The sequence below is a fragment of the Eptatretus burgeri genome, unplaced genomic scaffold, assembly GCF_056783735.1.
Source record: "Eptatretus burgeri isolate ZD-2024b unplaced genomic scaffold, Ebu_testis_v1 Ebu_testis_scaffold_928, whole genome shotgun sequence".
NCBI lineage: Eukaryota > Metazoa > Chordata > Myxini > Myxiniformes > Myxinidae > Eptatretus > Eptatretus burgeri.
In genome coordinates, this window is record NW_028222877.1 from 10,001 (window position 1) to 25,000 (window position 15,000).

The window sequence follows — 15,000 nt, forward strand, 5'->3', positions numbered from 1 at the left end:
CACGTGCTCAGTGGTGACCCAGTCTCATGCAAGGTTTGTTTCCCAAAATTGATGGAGTCGAGTTATATTACCTGGGTAAATAAAGCGAAAGGAATTGAAGTCATGGTCACCAGTCCCAAAGCAAGTCCCGACAGGTGAGGACGCAGGTACGCATCAAATTGAGACGACTTGCATCATTGGGGATTTGAACCCAATTCACCTGAAGGCCAAAAGTTGGAGAATTATTTAGTACTTTGGATAAAACTTGAGCTGGTGCTTTTCTGAAGGACAAGGACTTCTGCATCAATGTATTGGGACTCGAGTGAGTTTTTGTGTTTTTTTTGTACACTCAACGTACATTGTGGATGGACACACAAAAGGATGATTATATATATATATATATATATATATATATATATATATATATATATATATATATATATATATATATATATATATATATATATATATATATTTTTTTTCGGGCGTATAAAAAATAATGTGGTAGATAAAAACATTAGAAAGGAAAAATAACTTGCACCAAAAACTTTAACATTTTCACGCTCACGCTCTCTGTTCTTCGAACAGCCGAACTAAAAATGAAAGAGTAAAACTCAACGTAAATTGTCGGGGGAACATAACTGTGAATAACTAGTCGGAGAGAGTGCCGATCAGTTATCCACATGAGTTGATCACCGAACCAGAATCCCCCGAATTCCTTCCTGAGAGTTTCTCTCTGCATCCATTATAATGTCCACCCCATCCATCCTTTCTTGCCTCCATTCCTCCCCACACCCACTTTTGTCCAAATCTGCCTCCATCTTGTCTTTTAACTCCACTGCTGGTACCCCCACTCTCTCCACTTTACCGTTTGTTCTGTTGCATCCTGATGGGTTCAATGTACTAGTTCTTCCATGAGCCTTGACTTTATGTACCCCTCCCCATCCCCCCACCAAAAAATAAAGTTTTATTCAATCTGATTTGAAAATCCCATTCTTCCCTCCAGGACTTTCAACCTCATCTCGAAGATTTTAACATTCACAGTTCAGAGAACAAAGCTTTGGTGTTGGACTTGTTTTCAATTGAGGTACCATGATCCTTTGATAAAAAGTAATTTAATATTACCTTTGATATTGCTACAAAGGCTTCGGCACTCTATCAAGTGATTAAAAAATAATGACAAAAAAATAAAAGTTTGTTTTTCAAAATTTTCAAAAAAATAATTATTATCCTGAAATCACCGACTGATGAACTTCTGAAAGTTTGACGAAGATCCGTTGGGCCGTTTCTGAGAAAAATGTCGTCAGACAGCCGGACGAACCTCTCTCTTATAGTCGAGAAGATGAACTTTGCATCATTAATCGAATGGCACAACCAACTGGTGTTGTCCGAGTCAAGCCTGGTATCCCAAGCCACGACTCCACGATCTCAGTCCAGGACAACCTTGATAATTTCTCACCAACATGCCCAACGAAACGTGGACTCACCCACAAAGACTTTCAGACTCTGTGTCAGAACAGTTGGAGCATGAACCCTGAGTCTGGCAGGAAGGCGGTTTAATTCCGATCTTGGCAGAATCACACACACGACTAAAAAAAATGGTACGCTCTGCTTCCACGCTGGACGCTCAGCTTTGAAAGGATATGGCGTGGACAAACCCCGTAGGTTGGAATCCATGATGAGGAAATCTCTCGACTGCCCCACTGATGCGGCAAGTAAAGTGACGTCAAAAAAGATGGCAGTGCCCTCGGGAAGTGACGTCACTCACCCCAAGCTCAGCGGCCGTATTTGTGCGAAATTGTCCGGTGCTGTCTCATGTATTTGTCTGCACGTGTGTGCACGATTTGTGTTGCAGATCCTCCACGAACCTTGGCCCATACCCAGAGAATATAACAAAGAGCCTTTGTATCTGTTGGCAAAAGCCGTAGGGATGAAAGGTGAAAGAATAACACTCCAAGAAAGGTGGGTTCTCAGTTTGGGAACATTTATTGGCACAACATTTGTCAATTTTAACGTTCAGTACATTATGGTGACGGACAAAAAGCAGTCCTTTCAGCAAATCTCCAATTAAGCCAAAAATCTCAAAACGTGATGTTTGATAAACGTGATGATCATGTCACACTTGTACATTTAGTTTTCAGTTCGGTCGTCGGACGATCCTCAACCGACATGATGTAATCGGTTTCTCATGCATGGATCAGAGAGTTCCTTCTCAGGTGTGTTTGTAGCTCTGAACGGGTCACGTGACCTCACCAGCTGCTGGTGTACTTGATGGAGATGTGTGGAAAGCTATTTCTCAGTTGGATGGCCACCGCCTTGTCCAACAGGGGGCAGAATGAAATGTCGAGGAAGCGCATGTGCTGACAGGTATCGAGCAGGTGGAAAACCCCTCCAGATGTCACCAGAGGAGCACCTGCCACACGCACGTGGATATTATCGCTTTGATGAATGACAAACAAGGGTGAAGAGAGCTCAGTTATCTGGAGCTTAGGTATACAGTTAACACAGTTCTAAACTACAGTGCAACAGCACTCGGAAGAGCGGCACATAAACATCCACCAGGCTGAACAGTTGGGTCGCCGAAATAGGTGACCCTTATTGTCAGTAATTCTGTCTGTTTGTTCGTTTGTCATCAGCATAATTGGTAGTAAACGTTGGCCGATTTTGACCAAACTCGGGTGGTAGGTACATCTTATGACCAAGTGCTTTGGGAATTGTGATGGTTGCTCGGGACGCTTTGGTTCCCCAGCAACAGCCGAAAAACCTTCAAAATCGGTATCGTTCACGAGAAATCAATTCCGAAAGCCATTATCCCACGTAGTCTAATGAAATTTGGCATGCATCATCTACAGGTGATGCTCTACCAAATATATTCCGGTTTTTGTGATATATGGAATACTTTGCCCGCAGCGCCCCCTACAAATGGGGTATGCCCGAAAATTGAAGGCCCCCAAGCGACCAGGTGAGTGCATCGATCCAAATGAAACTTTGCAGGTTCATAGCACGCAATGAGTACTACAACTTTTCCTCAGGACATATTGACTGATATTGCTTAGGTTAGGGGTCAAAGGGCAAAAATCGATAATATACGAGAGCTGGAGGTGCCTTCGTGCCAAATGCTACTCCTCCTAGGGTTATGGTCAAATGGTCATGAAAATTCACACTAATCATCTGGAATACATTGTGCACAAACATTGGAGCCGGATTTTCGATTTATATCTTTGTTCACCCACAGCACCCCCTCGAATTTTGGGGATTTCCGATATCAAACCGCATTTTCGGTACTTTTCATTCAAATTGATCCCAAGTAGTTATCAACATATGGAACTCGATGAGATTGATATGCATAATCTGAAGGTGATTCTCTATCCACCATGTGACATCCATTTTTTTCTTGATCTTATAGTTTCCAAATGGCAACCCTCTCAACTTAGGTGTCCGAGGGCCATTGAGCATTCCCGCTGAAAATTCAAAGTACACTCGCTTCAAGCCGGTTGAACCGAATGGAATGAATCTTTACATGCTTACAGACCGTAATGAGTACTACAACTTTACTCATTTGCATCATGACCTATCTCGAGTAGGTCAGGGGTCAAAGGTCAATAAGTGCATTTTTCGGGCAAAATTACCATTCAAGACACCCTTGCTCCTACACGGGTTAACCAATACGAATGAAAGTTCATAGGTACATCGTACTCAATGAGTACTAGAACTTTGCTTCAGGACATATTGACCTATCTCGGCTCGGTCAGGGGTCAAAGGTCAATGAGTGCATTTTTCGGGCAAAATGACCATTCAAAGCCCCCTTGCTCATTCTCACGGGCTAACCGATTCGATTGCAATTTCGTAAGTGCTTAGTACAAGATTAACTCAGATCAGGGGTCAAAGGTCATCGGATGCTCGGAGACCCATGGCTGCCTACCGGCTTGTTTTATTTTTTTGTTTCCGCACGCACACCAAGCGAGAGGTGTTCGGGTTAAACGCTTGAGCTCAGATGATAACAGAGATAGGTGATCATCCTCTCTGAGGGAAAGGACATTAAAGGCACTCACCCGAAGGGACAGCCTCAGGTTAGCCCAAGGAGACCGTCGTCTGGTGTACGAAACCTGAGCACCACTCGGACACACACGTGACCGTAATCTGACCCGGGAAGGTCACCCCGTGGTTTTCCTCCTATCGTCATGAATGGGGGTCCCGAAGGGTCCTGAATTAACTTTTTCCTCAAAACTTGATGGAATCAATCGAAACTTGCACAGACACAATGTCGGGGTTCCCTCATTAATCCCTGAAAGTTTCAGCTTCCTCGGTCAAATCCTCCCGGAGGAGTAGATGATACATACCTACATACCCTACATACCCACATACCCTACATACCCACATACCCATATAATTATAACTCCGTTATGAAAGGAAGATTGTCGATAAATAGAAAATAAAGAACGATGCTTCGTATCAAGGGAATAATCATCGACGAACTCGGACTCGATTTTCACTTTCACAACACAATCTGAAACACAAACAATCGGTTAAAACGAAACGTTCAATCTTTGTATTTATTTTAAATCATGGACACGTGATGTGGCGGGAACCAATCAGACACCGCGATCTCTCTGTTCGCTTTTTTTTTTTTTTTTTTTTTTTTTTTTTTTTTGTATACCTTGGTCGAGGCTCGTATGAGAGCTAACACACAACTCACAGCAAGGAGGCATGAGACAAGAGGGGCGGGAGTGGAAGGGACAAAACATTGGGGAACAGAGACAGGTGAACTGTGGAAGGGAGAGGGATGGGGATGGGACGGGGAACATGGCGAGGGGAAGATGGACATTAAAGGGACTTTCAGGAAGGAAAGCGGGAGAATTGAAAGAAGTGGGCTTAGGTGGATTATCGGGGGTAGAAAAGATCGAGGATTTGGATGGGGAAGATAAGAGGTGGTGGTGAACAGCTGTTTTGAAAGCTTGAAGGGAAGAATGGGAAAGAATAGAGTGAGGAAGTTTATTCCAAAGGCGGGAAAAAGAGGAATGAAAGAGTGAAGATGAGCAGTGATTCGTGATTTTGGTAGTTTTACCAGAAGGGGTTGTTGGCGGACCTTGAGCGCCCTGTGGAAATGTGGTTGGGACAGATCGCAGAGAGAGCAGGGGGGCAAGGCTGGAGAGGAGTCGGTAGAAGACAGAAAGACCACCGACCAACCTGCGGTGATTGAGTGAGAGGCCCAAAGACTCAGCTTCATTGCGGGAGATGCCAATGATCTTAAAAGCCCTGGTTTCGACAGCGTGAAGTCGAGAAAGGTGGGAGGCAGGAGCACCAGCCCAGAGGGGAGAGCAGTACTCCATCAGGCTACGGACAAAAGCTTTGTAAGTGGTCAGGAGCTCAAGAGGGCCGAGGAAGGACTTTGCACGACGGAGGATTCCCAGTCGGCGACTGGCTTTTGAGGCAAGGTTGGAAATGTGACTTTCCCAGGAAAGGTCATGGCAGATAGTGAGACCCAGAAGCTTGAAAGAAAAGACTTCTTCCAGAGGATTGTTGAGAAAGTGGATGGGGGGTTTTGTAAACGGTCCTTTCGAAGAGACATAGTGAGAGTGTGAGATTTTCCCCAAACAGCTCGCGCTCTTCCCTCGGTTTACCACAGCGTACCGTCCTTCACCCGACACCACGTGCGGTCTACCATGACCCGGGATCCACGAGCGGCTCCGATGGAGGATACGTGGTCGGTCCGGGAGGTTCTCCGGAAGATCGCGGGTCCATGGTCGGTGCACCCGAGGACAAGGGGTCCAGACCCGGTACGTGACGTTCACTCCGTACCGAGAACTTGTGTTTCCCGTGCTGATTCGTGCTGTGTACTCACACAGGAACTCATTGATTAAGTGAATGTCACGATGTCTGGAGCGGAGCCGGAATTGAATTGTCAATGGAAATCCCATCCATGACGTGTTCCCCTCCCTCTTGTACATGTATGACATCATTTTATACCTCATCACTTCATTCATCATTCGATTCGAAAGAGTGGGTTTACCTTTCCTTCCCAACAGTCACTCAGGGCAGGGATTTGTAATTTGTACAGGGTGCCGGTGATAACTCACCGACTGTTCGTGGAAGACATTGAAGGTTCTAAAACGTCTCACTGCTAATGCTAATATGACGGACAGCCGGCTTAACATCTCACCCGAAGGATGGCTGCCCGTGACGTAGCAAGGTGACAGTTTGTTGTGCGGGAAGGAATCGAACCCGGGTTTGACGGTTTAAATGTGAGCAGCACATGAACTGCTCAAGAAAGAGTTGCACAAAGACCCCCACAGACCCCGACACTCTCAATCACCAACACATCCATTGCTCGGGTAAGGATCGTGAATCCCATCCAAAACCGTTCATGATCCAAGTTATAAAACGAACATGAAACCATCTAACGGACCAGTTCGGTGCGAAGATCCACACGAGCTCAAGTTTCGGTTTCTCACCTGTAGATCCTGCAGAGAGAACGTAGATCCTGTAGATCCATGAGCTTTGGTGAAAATATTAAATAAATAACTCATTACACTCCGGATTTTAAAAATATTTCACTATAAAACAATTAATATACCATCGTTTGATTGCTGAGAGTTTGTTGAACGAATAATAACCTTTTTTGTGTTCAGCATAATTCATTCAACCATTTCCAAGGTTATTCATTCAATGATTCGTTCTTGAACGTTAAAAACATTTTCTCTTTCCTCGAACAAGGAAGGATAAAACTCACCACTTCGGGAGGTATCGCTCGAGTAACCAGACTGTTGAAGAGTTACAAGAGAAGGGAAGAGTGGGTGGAGGGGATGGGGGGGTGACATGACGACATGAGATTAATAAACGATAATGATATTAATAAAATAAGAATTCGGAAATATGAGTTGAATCTCATGAATTGAAAAAGTTCATGAATTAACAGGTATGTTCAAAATGTTCTCGGAACGAAATGAGGTCCACAAATCCAGGTGTGCAAGCAGGGACAGACAACCTTCATTGTGATCGGAAGGAGGGTTCACGTTCCGAAGGGGGCAGTCAACCAATCGCGCTCACCTGCCACTCCTGAATCTATATGTACTGCACCAACAACATCGAGAACGGCAGGTACTGACGAACCAGGTGTTATTCGGAGAAGCAGGCACTGACTGACGAACCAGGTGTTCTCAAGAACAGCAGGAACTGACAACACCTGGCACAGTTCTCTGGAATAGCTCGTACTCATCGCACCAGGTAACCGCCGAAACAGCAAGTACTTCACGAGACTCACCATTCGAACTTTCCAAGATCATCAAGCATCGTTTATCAACCACCACCATCAAAACCATTATTACTTAAGGCCCAGTCACACCTTGACGTTTTAGCCACGAATGGCAACGTATAAAAATGCACGTAAAACGTTGGCGTACGCTGAAGTTTTGAGTTTTTTTTTTAAGTTTTGGTCGTATTCATAACATGTTGGTCGTATGCATAACGTATTAGTAACGGGCACAGAACGTTTTGTTGTGTTAAAGACAACTTATACCAACGAATGCTTAGCCTGTTGTCGGCGTTCACAACCGATGCCCAACGATAGTTTAACTTAGTAGTAGTACGCTGCACGTATCGCCGACGAACTCGTGGCGCTCTCTGTTAAAAACCTGCCGCTCGCCGATTTAAATCATAACCGCCTGAAAATTGGAAGTGTCAACATCCAGTCACACCTTGACGATTTAGCCAGCGTATGCCGACCTCTGAAAAATGTGTCTAAAACGCTGGGACACGTCGAATACGGTATGGGTAAGTTGTGTATCCATTAGGAGCACGCTGAAAAACAATGAAGTTCGCTAGCATATTACGTGGTACGTCTGGTACGTCGTGAAATTTCAAGCATGCTGAAAATTTTACAACGTACTCAACGTATGGCTCACAAGTTCCGCATACGCTGGCATAAGTTCTCGGCACGCTCCGCAATCGTTTACACACGTCGGCCACACGTTACTTGTAAGTTACTCATAAGTCGAAATATGTCGAGGTAATGTTTAGCATACCCGAAACTTAATTTTTAACCTACGAGTAACGTTCATTGAACCTATTAGTAGCGTGCTTTGAACCTATGAGTAGCGTGCTTTGAACCTATGAGTCGCGTGCTTTGAACCTATGTGAAACGTATCTCAAACGCACATTGGCGTATGGAGACGAATTTGATTGACGTCTTCCGGACGACCACAGAACTTACTGAACGTGTTTCTAACTTACAGCTACCGTATAATGGCGTATTGGCAGCGTTTAGGGGAATTGGTATATACAAATGGGCTTCACAAGAGGAACCCGTCAGTGTTCCAGACTCCATGTTGAGTAGATTTCAATGTCAGTAGCAGTGGCAGCAGCAGTAGCAGTAGTAGTAGTAGTCGTAGTAGTTCGAGAGAATTTAGTGATGTCGATGTTAGTCGTCGTAGTAGTAGCAGTAGTAGTAGTTCGAGATAATTTAGTGATATCGTTGTTGGGAGTAGTCGTAGTTCGAGAGAATTTAGTGATGTCACTGTTCGTATTAGTAGTATTAGTCGTAGTAGTAGTTGCAGTAGTAGTAGCAGTAGTAGAAGTTCGAAAGAATTTAGTGATGTCGATGTTGGTATTAGTAGTAATTCGAGAGAATTTAGTGATGTCGATGTTAGTAGTAGTAGTAGTAGTAGTATTAGTAGTAGTAGCAGTAGTTGTAGCAGTAGTAGTTCGAGAGAATTTAGTGATGTCGATGTTAGTCGTAGTAGTAGTAGTAGTTCGAGAGAATTTAATGATGTCGATGTTGGTAGTAGTAGTAGAAGTCGTAGTTCGAGAGAATTTAATGATGTCGATGTTATTAGTAGTAGTAGTTCGAGAGAATTTAGTGATGTCGATGTTGGTAGTAGTAGTAGTAGTAGTAGTAGTAGTAGTAGTAGTAGTCGTAGTAGTAGTAGTCGTATAAGTCGTAGTAGTACTTACAAGTAACGTGTTGCAAAGTGTGAACAACGTTCGTGTAGCGTGCTTACAAAACGTTACTCATAGGTTAGAAATAAGTTTCGGGTACGCTAAACATTACCTCGACGTGTTTCGTCTTATGAGTAACTTACAAGTAACGTGTTTCTACGTAGGTCAACGATCGCATAACGTGCCTACAACTTATGGCCAGCGTAGCGGAACATGTGAGTCATACGCCGGCATACTCGTAAAATTTCAAGCATGAAAAAATTTGAGGAAAACCCAAAAGTTCAACGTTTAAAGCCAGCGTACTACCACTTATGGCAGTGTTTTTCAGCGTGGTCTTAACATATACAAAACGTACCCATAACGTATTCGACGTGTCCCAGCGTTTTAGTCAAATTTTCCAAAAATCGGCAGAAGCTGGCCAAAACGTCAAGGTGTGAATGGGCCTTTACCATCACCAATCAACATTCGCCACCGCTAAACCATCATCACCTTGACTTACCATCGGAAATCTCAAAGTGACCATTTCAAACACATAAATTCTTCAAAACTACAACTACCGTGCGCTCTACAGGACATTATAGTTATTAATTAATAAATATGATATTACAGTCGATCACGTGATGACACTTGGTCCGTTCTGTACTTTGATCAGTTTGACCTTTTGCTCGATTGTGCTATTGCCCTTTCCTCTTGATGACGGTTCTTCCCCACCACAGGTGGGTTCCTCACCTGGAGGAGATGGACAGTTTTTGAGGGTCATCGTCACCATTCATTACAAACATTCAGTCTGCTGTTGTATAAATTAAATAATAAATGATCAACGAGACCATTCAGTAGTTTTATTCGAGTTGTTCACCGTCCCTCCCTCATCCTGGTGGTGCTGCACGACGTCCCAAACAGCTTGGTTTTCTTTTTAACCGCGGGTTCCCTATAAAACCGTGTGGGAGCAAAAAAAACCCACCTGGTCTACCTGGAAAAAGGCGTGTCTTGACGCATGCACGCACATACATACCTACATACCCACATACCCACATATAACTCCGTTATGGAGGGAAGATTGTCGATAAATACAAAAACAGAAAATAAAGAACGTGGTTTCGTGTCGAGGGAATAATCATCGACGAACTCGGACTCGATTTTCCACTTTCACAACACAATCTGAAACACAAACAATCCGTTAAAATGAAACGTTCAACCTTTGTATATATTTTAAATCATGGACACGTGATGTGGCGGGAACCAATCAGACACCGCGATCTCCCTGTTCGCTTTTTCCCCAAACAGCTCGCGCTCTTCACTCGGTTACCACAGCGTACCGTCCTTCACCCGACACGACGTGCGGTCCACCATGACCCGAGATCTCAGAGCGGCTCTGATGGAGGATACGTGGTCGGTCCGGGAGGTTCTCCGGAAGACCGCAGGTCCATGGTCGGTTCACCCGAGGACAACGGGTCCAGACCCGGTACGTGACGTGCACCCCGTACCGAGAACTTGTGTTTCCCGTGCTGATCCGTGCTGTGTACTAACACAGGAACTCATTGATTTAGTGAATGTCACGATGTCTGGAGCGGAGCCGGAATTGTTGAATTGTTGTTGAATTGAAAAATAACTCGTTTTGTTTCCATTGCTGAGTCCGCTTTGGCAGCGTTGACGGTTTCTCCTCGTGAGGTGGTCATGGTTCTGGCCAGTTCGGCCTTGGTTATTGTGACCCAACCAGAATTTCAAATGGTACAACAGCTCGGTCAGGAAGAGCTTAAAACCATCCACGTATCGTCGGTGTGTTACCTTTCCTGATTCTTTGTATGTTTTTCTATTGGTTGTTTGGGTGTATCCATGTCCATGTTTGTTGTTGAAGTTATTCAGAGCAAGACAAAATAAGGGGGAAAGACTGTCTCCCTGGAAGATCCCATGCTGTATCTTCACATCTGGTATTTCGACATTTCCTTCTGGTGCTGCACTTTCAACGTGGTATTCCAGAGTTCCATTGCTTTCTCAATCAGTTTGATTTCTTGGGATTGATTTTGTATATTTACATGCATTTTATCATCCATGAATGTGGAACACTCGCAAAAGTTATCTTGTGGTCCATCCAGGTGGTGGACAATTTGGTTCTTCTCACTTTGAAATTTTCACATTGGGCCTTGTTCAGTAGTGGGTGGTGGCCCTTTTGTTCAACCTCGAAACCTTGTTGGGTTCGGTGATGGAACGTAATTTCTGTGATGATTCCTGTTAGAAGTTTGAATGTTTTTTTGTTGACATGTTATTGGCGGGTATTTGTGAGGAAGTTGGTTTCTTCAGATTTTTAGATGAGAAATGTGTTTCCTTCTTCAAACCACTCATGAACTTCCTTTTCCTCTTGGATCAGTTGTTTGAATGTCCTGGTGTCGTGATTGTGGAGAGGGTCAGTTGTTTCAACCAGAAGTTTGGAATTCTATCTGGGCCTGGATTTTAATGTTTGGTGGCATTTTTTAGGTCATCTCTACCGAGATGACCGAATAAAGCCGGACCAAATGTCCGTCCGTACGGACGTCCGTCTGTCCGTCCGTCCGTCAACAATTTTTCTTTCCGATCTTTATGAAACTTAGTATGTGGGTAGAGGTCGATGAGTGTTGCACAACGATATAACTTTTGTCCGGGTTCAAGGTCAGGGTCAAGGTCACGAGGTCACGTAAGTTATAAAAATCGCCATTTTCAAAACCTATCTTGTCTGCCATTCTACAAGATATTCGGCAACTGTTTATTGATGATGATAGTAAAAAATATTATCTTGTATCGAACCGGACAGATTTTTGAATTTCCGTTCCGTTTGGCCGCCACGTAACCTGGAAGATGGTACAAAGAAAATGGTACTTAGGTACTCAGGTACTCAGGTGCAAAGAAAACTTTTTACTTCCGATCTTGATGAAATTTGGTATGTGGGTAGAGGTCGATGAGTGATACCCAACGACACATTTTTTCCCGGATTCGAGGTCAGGGTCAAGGTCACGAGGTCACCAAAGTTGTGAAAGTCGCCATTTTCAAAACCTCGTCTGTCATTTTAGGAGATATCTGGCAACGGTTAAAGTTCATAGGTACATCGTACTCAATGAGTACTAGAACTTTGCTTCAGGACATATTGACCTATCTCGGCTCGGTCAGGGGTCAAAGGTCAATGAGTGCATTTTTCGGGCAAAATGACCATTCAAAGCCCCCTTGCTCATTCACGGGCGAACCGATTCGATTGCAATTTCGTAAGTGCTTAGTACTAGATTAACTCAGATCAGGGGTCAAAGGTCATCGGATGCTCGGCGACCCATGGCTGCCTACCGGCTTGTTTTATTTTTTGTTACCGCACGCACACCAAGCGAGAGGTGTTCGGGTTAAACGCTTGAGCTCAGATGATAACAGAGATAGGTGATCATCCTCTCTGAGGGAAAGGACATTAAAGGCACTCACCCGAAGGGACAGCCTCAGGTTAACCCAAGGAGACCGTCGTCTGGTGTACGAAACCTGAGCACCACTCGGACACACACGTGACCATAATCTGACCCGGGAAGGTCACCCCGTGGTTTTCCTCCTGTCATCATCAATGAGGGTCCCGAAGGGTCCTGAATTAACTTTTTCCTCAAAACTTGATGGAATCAATCGAAACTTGCACAGACACAATGTCGGGGTTCCCTCATTAATCCCTGAAAGTTTCAGCTTCCTCGGTCAAATCCTCCCGGAGGAGTAGATGATACATACCGACATACCCTACATACCCACATACCCTACATACCCACATACCCATATAATTATAACTCCGTTATGAAAGGAAGATTGTCGATAAATAGAAAGTAAAGAACGATGTTTCGTATCAAGGGAATAATCATCGACGAACTCGGACTCGATTTTCCACTTTCACAACACAATCTGAAACACAAACAATCCGTTAAAACGAAACGTTCAATCTTTGTATTTATTTCAAATCATGGACACGTGATGTGGCGAGAACCAATCAGACACCGCGATCTCTCTGTTCGCTTTTTCCCCAAACAGCTCGCGCTCTTCCCTCGGTTTACCATAGCGTACCGTCCTCCACCCGACACGACGTGCGGTCTACCATGACCCGAGATCTCAGAGAACACCCCGGGATCCACGATCGGCTCCAATGGAGGATACGTGGTCGGTCCGGGAGGTTCTCCGGAAGACCGCAGGTCCATGGTCGGTTCACCCGAGGACGACGGGTCCAGACCCGGTCCGTGATGTTCACTCCGTACCGAGAACTTGTGTTTCCCGTGCTGATTCGTGCTGTGTACTCACACAGGAACTCATTGATTAAGTGAATGTCACGATGTCTGGAGCGGAGCCGGAATTGAATTGTGAATGGAAATCCCATCCATGACGTGTTCCCCTCCCTCTTGTACATGTATGACATCATTTTATACCTCATCACTTCATTCATCATTCGATTCGAAAGAGTGGGTTTACCTTTCCTTCCCAACAGTCACTCAGGGCAGGGATTTGTAATTTGTACAGGGTGCCGGTGATAACTCACCGACTCTTCGTGGAAGACATTGAAGGTTCTTGAACGTCTCACTGCGAATGCTAATATGACGGACAGCCGGCTTAACATCGCACCCGAAGGATGGCTGCCCGTGACGTAGCAAGGTGACAGTTTGTTGTGCGGGAAGGAATCGAACCCGGGTTTGACGGTTTAAATGTGAGCAGCACATGAACTGCTCAAGAAAGAGTTGCACAAAGACCCCCACAGACCCCGACACTCTCAATCACCAACACATCCATTGCTCGGGTAAGGATCGTGAATCCCATCCAAAACCGTTCATGATCCAAGTGAAAAAACGAACATGAAACCATCGAACGGACCAGTTCGGTGCGAAGATCCACACGAGCTCAAGTTTCGGTTTCTCACCTGTAGATCCTGCAGAGAGAACGTAGATCCTGTAGATCCATGAGCTTTGGTGAAAATATTAAATAAATAACTCATTACAATCCGGATTTTAAAAATATTTCACTATAAAACAATTAATATACCATCGTTTGATTGCTGAGAGTTTGTTGAACGAATAATAACCTTTTTTTGTGTTCAGCATAATTCATTCAACCATTTCCAAGGTTATTCATTCATTGATTCGTTCTTGAACGTTAAAAACATTTTCTCTTTCCTCGAACAAGGAAGGATAAAGCTCACCACTTCGGGAGGTATCGCTCGAGTAACCAGACTGTTGAAGAGTTACAAGAGAAGGGAAGAGTGGGTGGAGGGGATGGGAGAGGGGGGTGACATGACGACATGAGATTAATAAACGATAATGATATTAATAAAATAAGAATTCGGAAATATGAGTTGAATCTCATGAATTGAAAAAGTTCATGAATTAACAGGTATGTTCAAAATGTTCTCGGAACGAAATGAGGTCCACAAATCCAGGTGTGCAAACAGGGACAGACAACCTTCATTGTGATCGGAAGGAGGGTTCACGTTCCGAAGGGGGCAGTCAACCAATCGCGCTCACCTGCCACTCCTGAATCTATATGTACTGCACCAACAACATCTAGAACGGCAGGTACTGACGAACCAGGTGTTATTCGGAGAAGCAGGCACTGACTGACGAACCAGGTGTTCTCAAGAACAGCAGGAACTGACAACACCTGGCACAGTTCTCTGGAATAGCTCGTACTCATCGCACCAGGTAACCGCCGAAACGGCAAGTACTTCACCAGACTCACCATTCGAACTTTCCATGATCATCAAGCATCGTTTATCAACCACCACCATCAAAACCATTATTACTTAAGGCCCAGTCACCCCTTGACGTTTTAGCCACGAATGGCAACGTATAAAAGTGCACGTAAAACGTTGGCGTACGCTGAAGTTTTGAGGTTTTTTTTTAAAGTTTTGGTCGTATTCATAACGTGTTGGTCGGATGCATAACGTATTAGTAACGGGCACAGAACGTTTTGTTGTGTTAAAGATAACTTATACCAACGAATGCTTAGCCTGTTGTCGGCGTTCACAATCTATGCCCAACGATAGTTTAACTTAGTCATAGTACGCTGCACGTTTCACCGACGAACTCGTGGCGCTCTCTGTTAAAAACCTGCCGCTCG

At 44.4% G+C, this 15,000-nt stretch overlaps 2 protein-coding genes across 8 annotated transcripts in view; one reads left to right on the top strand and one right to left on the bottom strand.

Moving 5' to 3' along the window:
* Positions 1-1,907, top strand: part of LOC147006982 (dynein axonemal heavy chain 17-like) — an 11,505-nt gene extending 9,598 nt beyond the window's left edge. The window contains exon 7 of the mRNA XM_085867690.1: positions 1,835-1,907. Coding sequence (XP_085723816.1) covers positions 1,835-1,907 — 73 coding nt within the window. The remainder of the gene's footprint in view (positions 1-1,834) is intronic.
* Positions 1,908-1,946: 39 nt separating this feature from the next.
* On the bottom strand, positions 1,947-14,712 carry LOC147006983 (uncharacterized). Of its 7 annotated transcripts, XM_085867685.1 has the most exons (6): positions 14,406-14,712; positions 14,084-14,114; positions 13,805-13,848; positions 6,710-6,740; positions 6,432-6,475; positions 1,947-2,392 (listed from the first exon to the last, which is right to left on the bottom strand). In XM_085867685.1, exons 1-6 carry the CDS (start codon positions 14,620-14,622, stop codon positions 2,229-2,231), a joined length of 531 nt encoding a protein of 176 aa, XP_085723811.1. In that variant the 5' UTR covers positions 14,623-14,712; the 3' UTR covers positions 1,947-2,228. The 7 variants fall into 7 exon arrangements, 4 of the variants coding, with proteins under 4 accessions (XP_085723811.1, XP_085723813.1, XP_085723814.1 ...); XM_085867687.1 differs by lacking the exon at positions 6,432-6,475; XM_085867688.1 differs by lacking the exon at positions 6,432-6,475 and having other exon boundaries at positions 14,344-14,709.
* Between the last annotated feature and the right edge of the window lie 288 nt (positions 14,713-15,000).

Excerpts from the sequence above, each read along its gene's own strand:
- LOC147006983 (XM_085867685.1), bottom strand. The coding sequence starts at position 14,622 with ATGGTGAGTCTGGTGAAGTACTTGCCGTTTCGGCGGTTACCTGGTGCG. Across the intron at positions 13,849-14,083 it reads GAGCGATACCTCCCGAAGTG|CTCATGGATCTACAGGATCT; the intron begins GTGAGCTTTATC and ends TTTTCACCAAAG. Across the intron at positions 6,741-13,804 it reads TCTCTCTGCAGGATCTACAG|TCTGGTTACTCGAGCGATAC; the intron begins GTGAGAAACCGA and ends ACTCTTCAACAG.